This window comes from Platichthys flesus, chromosome 23 (genome assembly GCF_949316205.1).
Source record: "Platichthys flesus chromosome 23, fPlaFle2.1, whole genome shotgun sequence".
Lineage (NCBI taxonomy): Eukaryota > Metazoa > Chordata > Actinopteri > Pleuronectiformes > Pleuronectidae > Platichthys > Platichthys flesus.
In genome coordinates this window covers 6,100,134-6,114,777 of record NC_084967.1, presented here as the reverse complement: position 1 = coordinate 6,114,777, position 14,644 = coordinate 6,100,134, and the positions used below count along the sequence as shown (strand labels likewise).

Sequence of the window (14,644 nt, the reverse complement as noted above, 5' to 3'; positions counted from 1 at the left end):
TGGCTTCCATTCGATCTTGTTAATATAAATATGTAATAACAGATAACAAAGCAGTTGGCAAAACTTTTTGATAAATTTGAAAGTGGGGTATCTTAATCCATTTGTTTAGCAATTTGTTCCAATCCAAAATGTATAAAAGTGGAGCATGCTCACCCAAAACTGTTGTGTTCTCAGGCGGAGTTCCAGCGTCTGGCGTTGGGCTTCAAGTGCGACATGTTCACGATGGAGAAGAGACTCCGGCTGGAGGAGCGCTCACGTGACCTGGCTGAGGAGAACGTCCGCAGAGAGGTGTCCAGCTGCCAGGGGTTACTGCAGGTCATTTAACATTTTATCTTGCTCCCTTAGCAGTGTGGACTATGCACTTAATGTGGTTGGTGCTTATGTGCAACTTTATAATTTGACCTGCACACATTTATTTGTCTAAATGCTGGTAACATGCAGAACAGGAACACAACATGTTTTTTGTCTTTATTCATTGTGGTAATTGTGGATTCATGTGGTGAAACTCACAATCGAACACGAGATCATTAGACTGCTGTTCTTACGTAACAAAGGTGCCACAGATCGGTGACTATCATAGGAGAGTTGTCCCACATAAATAATAGTAATAATAATTAAAGAAAATACGTTTTAGTTGTTGATTATCAGTGGAAACAAAAAAAAAGACTTCATTTCTGCATCAGGTGCAATCGTTCATTTTGTCTCTCTCTCTTTCCATACCTCACGGTTCCTCCCAGGCTTTGACTCCTCTGTGCGAGGATGACACCCAGTCCATGGAGATCATCCAGAGACTCAAGAAGAACCTGGACATCCTCATCCAGTCCATGACCAGGGTGTCCAGTCGCTCGGAGATGCTCGGAGCTATTCACCAGGTGGGCGTGGGGGACAACTGCCACAAATCAACGTAACTGCCAGGTCTTCTGACTAGGATGGTTTTGAGTCTGCTCATTCACTGGCGTCTTGTGTGTGTGTGTGTGTGTGTGTGGGTGTCAGGAGAGTCGTATTGGAAAGGCCGTGGAGGTGATGATCCAGCACGTGGAGAACCTGAGGAGGATGTACACGAAGGAGCACGCCGAGCTATTGGAGCTGAGAGAGGCGCTCATGCAGAACGAGAGGTCGTTCGGATCACAAACGGAAAGAGGTTGGAAGTGTTGTACACACACACACACACACACACACACACACACATAAATACACATACAGTATACCACAATACCATTTTTTAACTTGTGTTACAATCAACTTCTAGTAGTTTCAGTTGATATTCAATATCTTAAATTTGATGATTCTTACTGAGCAGCCAGTGTGTTGCTCTCTCCAGACGATTTCCGTGGCAAGGGTAAGGCGACATCACAGTACTACAAGGTGAGTGCTGGGTGATCTCATTTTTACTTTCATCACTTATTATTAATGTTGACCCCATGTGTAAATTGTGTGTGTGGAAAAACCCTCACAGCCATCAACACGCCGGGTCAGCATAGCAGCGATGCCTCGCACCGGTGGAAGCAACATGCACTTTGACATGGTGAGGATTAAACTCTACTTTAATATCATATATTTATCAACTGACGGGCTTTTCTCATCTTCACTTGACTGAAGGTTTCATAATTCTGATGTTTTACCTGCATTTACATAATGTCATGCTTGGACACATGAAAGATTGTTAGATTGTAGTGAGACCACATATGAAAGCATGTGAACTGTAGTACTGGGCTAGTTGCTGTAGTAGAGAATTATGAATCCAGTGTAGAGTATGATGAAATATCCATATAGGTCAGAAATGTTGCTCATCGTGTTTTACCGGTTTTTGTTTTCACTACTCAAACCGTCTGATTTCTGAACACAGTCCAAAACACAAGACGGTTCAGAGGCTGAGACGGAGAGGCTGACCAGGAGATCCATGTGGTAGGTGTTTGTTCTTGTCTTCATGTACCAGTGTTACATTTGCTGCAACATTGTTATATTTCATGTCTGTGTTTATGGAGAACCACAAGGGGGCTCACAAATAGTAATGAGGCATTTAATCCATTTATACATTGTTTGTTTAAAGATATTAAACATATTTAATTGTTTTTAATGAGGAATAATCAAAATTTCGAAATAGTTTAAATAAAAACAAAAAAAGTTAATAAGTACATCATTTAAAAATACATCAATGAATTCATAAACTAATGTCATCTAATGGATTCACACATTGAATTAAGAAGAGATTTTTTTAAGCTGCGATCTAAAATGGAAATGTTTTTGTTTCCACGCTGCTTTTTCTATTAGCTTTTTGATTAGCGTAGTCATTTAACTCATTTCAGACTGACCTTTTACTGTAGACTTTCTAGATTAGGGTTTATCCATGTCTCATTTATGATTAATAACTTGTATTTATCTATTGTTTATTTATTGGCGTATACATTCGCAAACTATTTTATTGTTTGCATTTTTGCTGTACAACTGTTTGATAATTAAATGCTTTATTACCATTTCTGTGATACGTGACACCCCTGTGACACTCCATGTGTGAAGGGGAATGAGGTTACAGGCAGAGGACTGTTTAAAGTGTGGCCAGCTGTTGGATGTGGTGGTTTGAGTTAAGCCACAGAGGTTTGCTGCACTGTGACCTGAGGGTGGTTGTTGTTGTGCACCTATTTGATAATGGTGGTTTCCAGGAATGTGGCAGGGAAGAGCACGGCGCGCCCCCCACTAAAGCGCTTTGTTAGCTCTGCGGCCTGGGTTGACACTGAAGAGCCCGCTCTCATGATGAAGGGGTAAGAAATGCTGCGAAGGAGGAGGCGGACGCCACGCTGGCTGCGTCGCACAGTCACGTTCACGGCGGACACAGATGCATAAAGATGGCAGCGTTAAGGAGTCACGTCAGGGCTGTACTTATGATGGTGGAGTATACTGGGGCCATTGCTGTAGATGTTAGGGAATCATTTTTTTTATCAAAGTTCAAATGCAAACTTTTCAAATCGACCTTGAAACCAACTTCAGTCTTTCCTAAAGAAAGATGGCCCCACACACAAAATTCTATGTGACTGTGTGGATATCGGCAGTAGATAATGTGGGGGCAAACAAAGAAACCTGCAGTGTTGTCCTTTGAATCAAAGACAAATCAGTGGTGACATCAAACCCTCATCTTTATTGCATCTGGTCCGTCTCTGCGTGGTGAAGTGCTTGTCAAAAGCTTAAGTCCGTTTTTACATTCCCATATGTCATGGCTCCATATGCTTGAAACGCTTGGACTGTGAAGCAGATTTTGTCCTGTTTGATGAGCTGAGCTACGTGTGAAGCTTAGATTATATGAATGAAACACTTTTAAAGTTTTCCAAATATCTGAAAGGTCGTGAACTTGCTTCGTGGGTTCATGATGGCTTTAAAACACGTTGTGTGCAGTAGGTGCATTTAAAGCAACACTAGATTTCAAGATTAAACCACTATGCAACTTACATTAGTTTGATGGTACACTGACTTGGATGTGTCCAAGATGGACAAAATGACAGCTCCCTTAAAGTTAAGCCAGAGCATCTTGATCGCCCCCTGGTGGCTGGCTGCAGTAAAGGTCGTAAACCATGTCTCTTCTATCTTGTCCGATGGGATGTGGACTAAACTAAGAGGTACACATCAAGCCCCGATACAGAAGCTCCATTCCCAATCACTACTGTGTAAACTGGATGATATTCAAAGCTTAACCGGTCAGAAGCATGCCCAGCCAGTTCAAGAGTAATGCTGAATTCCAAATCGTTAGAAAAGACTTGAAAGTTGTTAAAATAAACAACGTTTATCTCCAATAATCAACGAGGAAACTTAAAATATGAAGAATTCTAAACAAAGTTTGGTGTATTTGTTACAGCTGCAGCTTTTCTGATTCAGGAGGCCGGGTATCACGGGGGATAGCCTTCATCCAGTTGTGTCTCAGACCAGTGAATGGGACAACACAGTCAGAGCCCTGCTCAACAGTTATAGGCCTTGTTGTTAGTCACCTCATGAGGCTACAGAGGGCGCTGTTTCTCAGTAAAAGTCACACAGTGTTGCTTTAAATCGGCTGAAATGTCAGTGTCTGCATCTTGTCTTGTTTGTGTTCGCTGCATATTTATGGCTTGCGCACATACAGAGTTGGGTTTGGTTGTGTATCCATGCTTGTACTTGAATGTGCAACTGTAACAGTGTGTTTGTGTGAACACCTGACCCACGCGTGCCCACAGGACGGCCTGCGACAACACCGACTGGCAGTCGGAGGACGAGCAGCAGCAGCAGAAGGAGGAGCCTGTGGCAGAGAGGAGGAGGTCCAGCCTCAGTGAGCTGGGCAACATAATCACCTCCTTCATTCTGCCCAACAAGACGTTAGTCCAACCAAAATAGCCACAACTAGCCTAATGCAGCACCACTTCCTGCCAGCAAAGACAAGAGGCCTGGTGCATAGTGGAAGAGTTCATCATTTAGCTGAGGTTCCAGGAGCTGCACACTGCCATTGTCACTTTTGGCATTAGATGAGCCATTGTAGCTGTCACCGCTCATGCCAACTACTCAATCAAACCTTACACTGATGTGTTTGTATCATATCCTGTAGTTATAGTTGTGCTGAGCATGTGGAACCTCCTAAGAGATGAAAGGATTTCATTACACAGGTCTGCGCTGGACCAGCTTCTTCTTTGCTCCAGGGCCTCGGCAGCTTTCAATCATGTTTACAGAGCATTTTCACTGTGAGGTTCAGAAATGAATCCTCTCCTTCAGCTGCTAACTGACTCTGGATCAGCAAAAATGATATCAGAAGCTTTGTGATTTCATGCATGGGTCTCATTTTCTGACTTGCACGGTGCAAAGCATCGCATTTTACTGGGCTTTGTCTTCTGTCATTCACTAACATGTTTGTGCACTTTAATTTGAAACGCTGCACTCGGATCATTGTTTTTTATTTTATTTGGGGCAACTGAGCATCTTGTGCAAGCCGATCCTGTCTCAATCTGAGCTCTCCTTTCCTTCTCTTTCTCCCTCAACGTTGCTCAGGAGTCAGGATGAGCTGTTTGTCATGCTGTAAGTGTGTGGGACAGAGAACCCAAAGTGGGAAGTGCTTGTGAATTCTGTCTTTTAGAAAGAGAAACCAACAAATGCATGCAAGAGGCCTGTTCTCAGGTAGGAGTGCCAGTGGCAGCCTCGCACTGCCTCATCAGGACTGTGAAGTGTTTTGAAGCAGCACTCCTACTACTGACTTATTCCTGGCCAAAATCATCTGCTGCCTTTTGCCTAACCAGTCATCGCTCATCTCCACCTAACCTTCCTTCACCTGCTCTCCTGACGGCTTTTTCTTTACGCTGATGAAGATAATATGAATGGTTTGGGATATTTAACGCTGCTTGAGACGGTTAAAAAGATTCAGTGTGCATCCAAAGGCAGCTAATTCACTCACTGACATTCCTTGCTTCAATTACCATGACTGACTCCTGAGTCATTCTTGGTAACTCATTCACTCCCTTGCTTCATCTGATACCATTCCTTTCCATCAATCTCCCGTGGCTCATTGTCTGTCCATCCTGCGGCGACCTCTAACTCTCTTCCCCTGCGCTCTTCCAGTCCGAGCCCTCCCTCCAGCCCAACGTCCACAGACCCAGGAGTGACCCAGTCCCTGTCCCACAGCCTGACCTCTTCCCGGGAAGCCGCGGCAGCAGCTGTAGCCAGAGGTGGCAGGGGGCTCTGGCTCTGGTTGGCCTTATTGTTGGTTCTGGCAGGTATGTACTCAATTTGTTGGTGGTAGCTGTTTTTAATCTTATCTTTGATATGGGTAACTCCAAACTTTCCAACACAGCTATTGTTTAAAACAAACCGAGATCAATGCATAGCTGTTTTCTTAAGTCAACATCGCCTCTGCTTCGTCCTTCCCTGCAGGTCTCCTGGCACTGCTGGCCAGTCTGGTGATGCAGCCGGTGGTAGACGCTGCCCCCGTGGGGACCGGAGACTCCTGGATGACCATCCAGCAGCTGCTGTGGCCCTACGCAGGGCTCCGGCACAACGGGCAGCCCCCCGTCTAGCCCCCGAGACCCGAGCTGGATGGTGCTATATCGCCCATTAGCCTTCAGCAGAGATTTGCCTGGGCACTGGTGGGCGGTGAAGAAGAAAGGACAGTGCACCACTCCTGAGCCGAGGCCTCCTGGATGTTTATCGGTGCCTGGCATTTTCTAAAACCAAGACTCTTTTTATTTTGACTGCACTGGCTAGCCCTCAGGGGAAAGTTAACCCTGTGGAGGATTTTATACGTCACATCACGTTTGCTAAACTAGTTAGTCTGTGTGTGTGAATGTGTGTGTCCGTGTTTTGAGAGAGGGAGCAGATACACGTGGTGTCTTGAACCGCGAGCTCCTTAATATCTCAAACACATCATGATGCAGTTTAACTATGAGTGCTGCTGGCAACAGTGGACCCAACACTTAAATCCAATCAGGCTTGATCCGTCATCAGAGCCGACGCAACACTGACCAATCACGTCACAGCTTAATCAGAACCTTAGCACTGATGCATTAAGTCACAGAAAGGGCAGCAGTGCAGTTTTCCATTGACAAACATCATGGACGATGGCTTACATTGTGCCAGTTGGCTTTTTTAAAACACATTTCATGCACTTGACAGCACATAAGTCTGCCAGCCTTTTTAAATTAAACATATTTCATTCCTTTCATTTGTATTCTTTTAAGTCTACAGACACTGGTAATAAAACTTGTAAGTGTTTTTTTTATGTGTTTTTGAAATCTATATTTATGAGTTTGTTAGTTCTGAGTGGGGAAATGTGAATATGTTTTATTTTTTGTTAAGTTATGATTCTGCTTTGTCCTTAACACCAAAGGTTTTGTTTTTTTTATTTCCTCTTACGTTCTTGCTGTGGTGGTCACCGTTTTCAACTTCGTACACTTTTGTATGGTCCAAAGAAGATGCGTGAAACTTTGCACAAATAAAGTAGCCAATTCTACAATTGCTTTTCTTTGTGGAGTTTGCATGTTTGTCCCTGTTTGTGTGTGTGTGTGATGGGGGGGGGGGGGTCTCTCGCTGTCCAAACACATGCAGATTGGGATAAGGTTAATTGGAAACTCTGACTTTAGGTGGGAAAGTGAATGTTCATCTCTGCATGCCCTCAGAGGATATGCAGTATAAATGACGGATGGATGGAGATCTACAATAGGAGGCATGAATTCAGGCGTGCAATAATTTATTGAATCATTTAAACACAAGTTAATCTCACACATGTTTAAGAAAACATCAAGGGTCTGGTGGCACACAGCAGGCTCCGCACCGTATCCACGAACAGATAACTGGACTCTCTGGTCCTGGCGATGCCGTCGGTGCTCATGTCGTCCTGGAGCATGTGGAGGAAGGTGGAGTGAAAGTCCCGGCTGGGGTCGTGGTTTGAAGAGAACTCCTCGCTCCCCTCTGTGATTGCCAGCTTCCGAGTCCTCTGAGCGCCCAGCAGGTAGAGACACTGTGGGTCCGTGGGCTGAGTGGCGGGGCAGGGGTGCTCGCGTGCCTGCCAGAGAAGAAGGAAAGGGAAGAAACTTGAGAAAAGAGCAGGAATTGAAAGAATGGCTGTTTGGTGTTATCATTTCAGGTCTAGCCACTTCACCATGGATAAGAGCCTCAGTGTATTTTAGTGAGAAATGTGCCATTTTTCCCCTCTGTGTGGTACTTCCTCATTCTGAAGAGATTATATATCTTTTCCCTACTTAACTTTGATGGTTGTAAATGTCAAATCGGTATGTGTTGAGGGCACCCTGGTGGCGTCGCAGTCTGTGTCTCTGAATTAACAACACCTTATTATCGTCTCAGTGTTTGGAACGGACCTGAGCATGTGACCCCATGCGTACAGGGGGAATCAGGCGTTTCACAGGGAGAGGGAAACTGGGCTTAAATGTGAAACTAAATGAGCTGTGTCCATGTGTGCGCAGGAATACCTGCATGACCAGATGCTCGGCATCACACTTGGCGTTCCACTTGCTCCATGAGAAGGTGCAGGCAGAGGCAAAGAGGGCCATCTGTTCGTAGGCAGCATGTTCTGTGAGTGGGTTCTGAAGAGGGGAGAGAATTGTATCAGTTGGTCAGAACATGACTTTGGTTGACACGGCTTCTTTGATATTGACATTCCTGGTCCCCAGAGGATGGATTCTAATGACTTCAGTGATCCCCTCACTGTGCATCTAGCGCAACCACCAGATACTTTTAAGGAATCCGCTCAACAGTCGGATGGACTGCCATGACGTTTTGTACAGATTTTCAAATCCCACTCAGATTGAATTATATGTGCTTTGTCAATTCATAGGCTCTCGCTCAGGTTCTTTTATTCTGCCAACTGGAAGAAGATGCTAACCTTTCCACAGCTGCTGACGTATTTGTCAGTGTGTTCATTCACGAAGATGTTGATCCCCGCGTTGATCATCGCTCTCTGCAGGTCGGGGCTGCTCATCCACTTTCCTTGGAGGTGAGGGAGGCCTTTGACCTCTGACTGCAAACTACACTGGTCCCCCTGTCATGTAAAGGAACGGAAATTGTTGAAATACAGTAGTAGAAACGTTTAAGTGCGTCCAGAGCTCCCCTGCCTGCTACCTGGATCCAGATGTTTATTTCGATGAGCGCTCCGTTGACCGTGAAAGTAGCGGCATCTTTTCCCAGTGGACTGAGGTCCCAGCTCAGGAAGGGGAAGTTGGCGTAGGTTTCCTGCATCAGCACAAAAGCCTGGAAGGAGTCCATCTTGAAGGAGATCTTCGCCTCTTCCTCCTCGTAAGACACATCAGAGATACCGTCCATCCTCCACTGCTTATCTGGGTGAGAGACATTCAAATGGTTTTCAAACACCTGAAGGGTTATGAGGATTGCACAGTGTGTGCTCCTGTCTGTCTCACCTGCAGCATCCCAGCGAGCCACTTGCGGAGTTTCCAAGAACACAACGCGATCGGGCAACTTCACAGACATTCCGACAGGGGGGCAGGTCAGGGCCTGGTTTTCATCCGAGTTGAACGTCTCCGGTGGGTACGGAAACACCTGCAGCCCTGTGTGCAGCTTCTGTGGAGGATGTGGAATGAGAGAAATGGAAACCTGGGGGTCCACAGAGCGGGGTCTGGTGAAAGCAAACACTTCTATTCACCTGTCTAATTTCCCAGCCATTGACACGATGGGCTTGTGGTGGGATGCGGAACACGTCATAGTAGAAGACCCCGCCCAGAGGTGTGTACTCCATCAAGTCCACCACCAGGACAGGTTCGCTGCTGTCCACCATCGGGAGCAGCTCTGAGGGAGAGTCAAATTCTCCCTCAACTGAGAGAACAAAAACAGAATCATACCAAAAAAATTGAATTTCAGCGTAAACAACCATCATCGGCATTAAAATACATTTGGGGAGTGTTATACTGGGCTTCTTACCACTGAGCGCCTCCATCTGTGTCTGTATCTGACTCCCACTGCCTTCTGCTGACTCGCGACTGCTCTTGCTCGTCTCTGGACTGTCTTCACTCTGAGAGACACATGCACAGTACGAATGAAAACATCCCATTGAATGTAGAAAAACATCCCTGTCCTTTCTTCTTTTGTTTTTACCTTCCTCCCTTCCAGCCCTTGGATGGACTGCACCTCCTCGTCTGCTGTCAGCTGTTGTGTGTCATCGTCATCCTTCACCTCCTCCTCGTCCTTTGTCTCCTCCTGCTCAGGTAGATCAGTGTCTGCTGGGGCCTCGTCAACCACTTCTAGAGATTCGGGACTAAACGGAGAAAGAAAAGAAATTAATTATTTTTATTACAGTAATATAAACCCTTTGTGATGATAGAATTGGCAGTTATATCAGACCTGTTGCTTGGTGCGTGTATTTTCCGATGAGCCATCCTGGGAAGAAAGGACAGGTGGTCGTAGTGTGTGTGGAGAATCCGTACAGCGATGTCGCTCATAGTCAACTGTTTGGGAAGCTCGAAGCGGAGGCCGACCTCTTCAAAGTTTAATCCTTTAAACCTGCGTGAACCAGTTTGGCATGGAGTGAAAGATACTGGATATTTCAGCTGCAAACCTTAATCGTACGTTATCAATATATTTGACGTCTTTTCTTCCACGCACAAACCTTGGATTTCTCTTGAGGTTGGCCCACAGGCACAGCGTGGTGTGGTCGCCTCTCACCACAGTCTGCATGTTGCCCGTTTCAGTGTCCGTGTTCTCATTGGCCGTCTGTAACCAAGGAGACACACCGGGTTTGTAATATTGCTTCATATCAGGCAAACCCTACACGTAAACCACTGATGTTTATGAACCTCTTCCTTACACTGTAGTCAGTGTGGGAGCACCTGTGCGTTTATAGTTGTCCTACCTTGAGGATCTCCTCAGTGCTGAGGTGAAGTTTGGAGTGGATTAACTCCTGCAGACTGATGACGGCCTCCTCGTATACCTGGCACTCTTTTGGATCTGTAGCTTCTCTGAGCAGAGCTTCCAGCTCCTCGAGCAGCTGTGAGGAACAAAATGTATTTGCTCTCAGATTTTGTAACCATAGAATTAGAAATATTTATTTTGGCATCGGTCCATATTCATATTCTCAACCATACCTGCCCATATACTTATTTGTATATGCTTGTGTAAATATACTTCAATTTCAATATAGCCTAAATACAATGTACAAAACAGTTTACATCTTTGTGCAATCATCCTTTCACTGCACTTATGGAAGCCAATTTCCATAATATTAAACACTTTAGTTAAGTTCTATATTATGTACATATTTTCAGTAGTTTTACTCAAATTGATCTTATTGCCTATTTTATACTCATTTATATTTTTAAATATTCTTCTGTTCTTCTGACTATTTACCGCTGTAAAAGGTGAATTCCGTGGCATGTGATAAATAATGTTTGTCTTATGTTATTGGCATTGCTGCCTGACATCTGCTTGTTTTCACTACAAGGTACAATGTGTCCATAAATGTCGACCCTTCTATTTCTGAGAATTGTCTAATAAAGTAATCGCACAACAAATACACATTTAAATATAAAATACAAACCTGTAGAGCGTTGTTACATTGCTCGAGCACGGGCTTGATGTTGACCTCCGGGTCCTCTCTCCATAAGCTTATATAGGTGTTGACATCCTGCTGCACTTCTGGGTCAGGGGTGCCATCACAACACATGTACCGCTCCCACTGGTCACAAAGAAATACATGAGAGTATTTATCAAAATAAGAATTGTATTATATTGTATTGTAATCATTGCTGCTTCGTTTACAATATACAACAAATACATGCGTCAGATATCTCCCTCCCATTAAATAACACACACACACAGACACAAACACACACCTTGGCTTTCTCTGCAACATCAGCTCTCCATTTAGTTACTGCAGAATGATTCTGCTCCAGTAGATGGCGCAATTCATTCAGCTCCAACTCTCTGTGCTCTCTGTCCTGTAAACAGACAGACGTCCTTAAACACCAGAACCGAAAGTTTGTCCACTCCTGACAAAAGTGAACCTCTCCTGTGTGTTTCCTTGAGGATTTGTCTACTGTCCACATTATTTACAGGGGTTGTTTTTGTCTTTCAAACATAATTTGCCCTCAGAAGAGAAAATAATCAGATAATCGGCAGTTCAGTGTAAATCACAGTAAGTGAACATGACTGACTCTTAATTCTAGCCTCTCCAGCTCCTGCTCCTCTTTCTCTATGACCAGCCTTTTCTGTTCCTCTTCCTCTGCCTCTATCCGGGCTTCCTCTGTAAAAGCAAAAGCACATCAGGTGGTGACTCAACACATATCCTAAACTTGATTAATCATTATAATAATCATAAAATAATAATAACTGCAAGAAAGTGCTTCGTTTAGCAGAAGCAAGAATAAAACTATGGAACAAGAGCAGAAAATAGACACAATTATTTTATTATTATTATTGATGATGATAATAATATAAAGTACAAACTGCTTAACAACAGAAATCTACAACAGAGATGGTTAAAATAGCTTTGCCCCAGTTAGGATTCATGGGGACAGATCTCTGACAGATGTTTACCTTCTTCTTGCAGCCTCCTCTCCTCCTCCTTCTGCTTCTTCGTCTTCTTTCCCTTGGACTGTTTGGAGGCCTTTTTGGAAGACTTCGGATTTTTAGGTGCCATTTTGAATGAGTGTTAAACAGGGACAGCTCACTGGTATGTATTTAGTTAATAACTACTTAACCCTTCAAATTAAAAGCACTTCTTGCCAACTGACCTGGTGGCTAACTGTTAATAAAAATAATAATTTATCTTTAGCCTTATATTCTATTCTTGTAACTATTATCTCTAATCAACATTCAACCCTGGAGTTTAAACAAACCTAAATTGTAAAACGGTCATAAACAATCTGGTTTCTCTTCAGATCGAATAAACCATTCACTGTTGCAACATTCTGAGACATCAAAGGAATCTATAACCATTACGGTGACATTCGAGCAAGCTAACGAGGAATTATTGTCTTAATGAATCCTTTGAATTGTTCCTTTATATTTATATTGTTGTTAATAAACGCTGAAACAACTCACCATCCTGAAGCCCAAACTGTCCCGGGTAACCATAGAAACATGCACTCACGCGCATGCGCCGTGTGGTGTTTTTATTTGCGACACAACGAAACGACTTACGACGGAGCTGTCCACCCGCCTGAGCAGAAAGGAAGGACACAGAGGAGGAGGAGGAGACGTGTCTCCGTTCAAGTCGCAGTGAGACTTGACCCCCCCCCCAGTGAGACCAGCCCGCAAACACAACACGTGTAAATATGATCACACTCTTTTATACGGTCGTGTGCAGAGTCGTTTGGGAATGTGGTGAACGCTGACCGGCAAGCTAACTGGCTAGCTGAGCTAATTGTGTTGACTGGCTTTGTCCACTCACGTCCGCTGCTGTTCTGATCTGATATCTGTATCTCCCTCTTGTTTCAGGAGGGTGAGACCCCCCCCCCCCAGCTCTGTCATGGCCAACCCTCTGAAGGGTGAGGTGTTCAAGCTGTACAAAAATGTGAGTCAGCCCGTGACGCAAACACTCGTGGGTTGTCTGTACAGTAAGTGATCCCTGGCATTGGGGTCATGTTCAAGTCTCTAGCAGATAAGAATAGGAATACAACAACTAGTAATGGTCTTGCTCTACAGTAGGGGTGCCTGATCTCTCTCCTGGACATATAAGATGTGTCAGTCTCGACACTCACAAAGGACGTACACACAAAAAATACACTCTTCACATTTTTACTTTCACTTCCCTCTGTTGCTGCTGTAACAAAGATTATCTCATCTTATCTTTAAATGACATTACAGGTATTTCTTCAGTTCAAGTTCACAAAAAAAGGACAGGAGTACGTAAAATAGATTGTAAAAAAAAGTACAGTATGTGTAAAGCAGCAAAAATAAGACAGTTATAACACAATATGTACAACAAATATATGTAAGTATATATACAACAGAAGATCAGTTATTACAAATTAAGATGTAATGTGCTGACAAGGTGAAATACGACTTAACAGCCCTAACACCCGAGGGAGGAATCCCTTACTGTGCCGCTCTGTGCTGCATTTTGGATGAATACTGTATATTCTGTGTATGTCGTTGATGATGTGTAACCATGAGTTTGTCGTCCCCCCTTTTAAAGCTGCTGTACCTTGGCAGAGAGTACCCCAAGGGAGCTGCGTATTTCAGGGAGCGCCTGAAGTCCGCCTTCATGAAGAACAAAGACGTGACAGATCCCGAGCAGATCAAAAAACTGGTGGCCAGGGGCGATTTTGTCATCAAGGAACTGGAGGCAATGTATTTCCTCAGGAAGTACCGAGCCATAAAGAAGAGGTATTATTACCCGGAAAAATAATTACACACATCTACAGCTTCGTATTTTCTCTCTGAAATGAAATGCAGGCTCCGGGAACAGACAACAAACTTGTTAGAGTTACCCTCATACTTTCCTCATAAGGGAAAAGTAGGAAATAAGGGAAAAGTGCCAGCTGGTTATGATAATGAAGCTGTTACAGAACAGGCTTTGTGTCTTTGTACACAAATTGCACCTTAATGCCGATATTTAAAACTCAATTATTGTGTTTTATAATGATGTCACCGTTTGTTGATTGTCCACTGTCCGAGTCTATGTTAACTCAACATTTCAACGGGTCAAAAATGTCATTATCTATCTAAACGTCCCTTTGTATTATAATTATTCTTATTAAGTTCTACACAGACATCCACCTGGTCTGTAAGAAACCGTTAAAGCCAAGGTATTAATTGTATATTGTACTTGAGTGTATATATATGTAAATACATGGTCAAATTTCTTGAAGAATGTATCTAGGTACTATTTTTCAGAAATGTACAGATTTTTGAAAAATAGTGACGGCCTCTGTCTTGTTGAATGTTAATAAATTGCCGCAGTTTTCTTCAATAATTCAACTCAGTTTTGTTCCTTGTATGAATTTATAGCAGAGGGACAGGGAGGTGGGCAGAGCTGTCACAGTGTGGCCTTTAGAAAGAGACTCCCTGGAGCTTCTCTCGCCTGTGTTCACCTGGGCATTGTGGTGTCCATCAGTAAGAGAGCAAACACCACATACTCCACTGGAGCCAGCCTCAGGGGGGCCCCTGAACATTTGGGTGAAAGTCAAACCAAAACTTAAGATGAACCTTTTTACAAAATTGACTGTATATCCATCAG

General features: G+C 43.9%; 3 protein-coding genes across 9 annotated transcripts in view; 2 read left to right on the top strand and 1 right to left on the bottom strand.

Annotated features, from left to right (window-relative positions):
• Positions 1-6,957, top strand: part of lrmp (lymphoid-restricted membrane protein) — a 31,802-nt gene extending 24,845 nt beyond the window's left edge. For 3 of the 7 annotated variants that reach the window (XM_062383008.1, XM_062383010.1, XM_062383007.1), the window contains exons 30-39: positions 175-315; positions 738-872; positions 994-1,141; positions 1,322-1,365; positions 1,457-1,525; positions 1,847-1,905; positions 2,661-2,759; positions 4,197-4,334; positions 5,563-5,717; positions 5,875-6,957. In XM_062383008.1, coding sequence (XP_062238992.1) covers positions 175-315; positions 738-872; positions 994-1,141; positions 1,322-1,365; positions 1,457-1,525; positions 1,847-1,905; positions 2,661-2,759; positions 4,197-4,334; positions 5,563-5,717; positions 5,875-6,017 — 1,131 coding nt within the window. In that variant the 3' untranslated portion in view covers positions 6,018-6,957. Of the gene's footprint in view, positions 1-174; positions 316-737; positions 873-993; positions 1,142-1,321; positions 1,366-1,456; positions 1,526-1,846; positions 1,906-2,660; positions 2,760-4,196; positions 4,335-4,998; positions 5,026-5,562; positions 5,718-5,874 lie in introns of all 7 variants that reach the window. The other 4 variants (XM_062383012.1, XM_062383011.1, XM_062383013.1 and 1 more) reach the window with 4 other exon arrangements.
• A 222-nt stretch (positions 6,958-7,179) lies between these two features.
• Positions 7,180-12,536, bottom strand: dnai7 (dynein axonemal intermediate chain 7). The gene is made up of 15 exons (XM_062382403.1): positions 11,998-12,536; positions 11,616-11,704; positions 11,295-11,399; positions 11,000-11,137; positions 10,316-10,450; positions 10,073-10,176; positions 9,808-9,966; positions 9,562-9,721; positions 9,388-9,478; positions 9,113-9,282; positions 8,871-9,030; positions 8,575-8,789; positions 8,339-8,494; positions 7,926-8,039; positions 7,180-7,501 (listed from the first exon to the last, which is right to left on the bottom strand). The coding sequence occupies exons 1-15, from the start codon at positions 12,098-12,100 to the stop codon at positions 7,226-7,228; spliced, it is 2,175 nt and encodes a 724-aa protein (XP_062238387.1). The 5' UTR covers positions 12,101-12,536; the 3' UTR covers positions 7,180-7,225.
• Positions 12,537-12,630: 94 nt separating this feature from the next.
• On the top strand, positions 12,631-14,385 carry lyrm5a (LYR motif containing 5a). Its single transcript, XM_062382408.1, has 3 exons — positions 12,631-12,731; positions 12,901-12,976; positions 13,601-14,385. The coding sequence occupies exons 2-3, from the start codon at positions 12,932-12,934 to the stop codon at positions 13,811-13,813; spliced, it is 258 nt and encodes an 85-aa protein (XP_062238392.1). The 5' UTR covers positions 12,631-12,731; positions 12,901-12,931; the 3' UTR covers positions 13,814-14,385.
• The last annotated feature ends 259 nt before the right edge of the window (positions 14,386-14,644 follow it).

Bases quoted from the DNA above. Each gene is read 5' to 3' on its own strand.
- dnai7 (XM_062382403.1), bottom strand. From the start codon at position 12,100: ATGGCACCTAAAAATCCGAAGTCTTCCAAAAAGGCCTCCAAACAGTCC. The intron at 8,790-8,870 runs GTGAGACAGACA...TCTCTCACCCAG, and splicing joins GGCTCGCTGGGATGCTGCAG to ATAAGCAGTGGAGGATGGAC. The intron at 8,495-8,574 runs GTAGCAGGCAGG...TTTACATGACAG, and splicing joins AAATAAACATCTGGATCCAG to GGGGACCAGTGTAGTTTGCA.
- lyrm5a (XM_062382408.1), top strand. From the start codon at position 12,932: ATGGCCAACCCTCTGAAGGGTGAGGTGTTCAAGCTGTACAAAAAT. The intron at 12,977-13,600 runs GTGAGTCAGCCC...CCCCTTTTAAAG, and splicing joins TGTTCAAGCTGTACAAAAAT to CTGCTGTACCTTGGCAGAGA.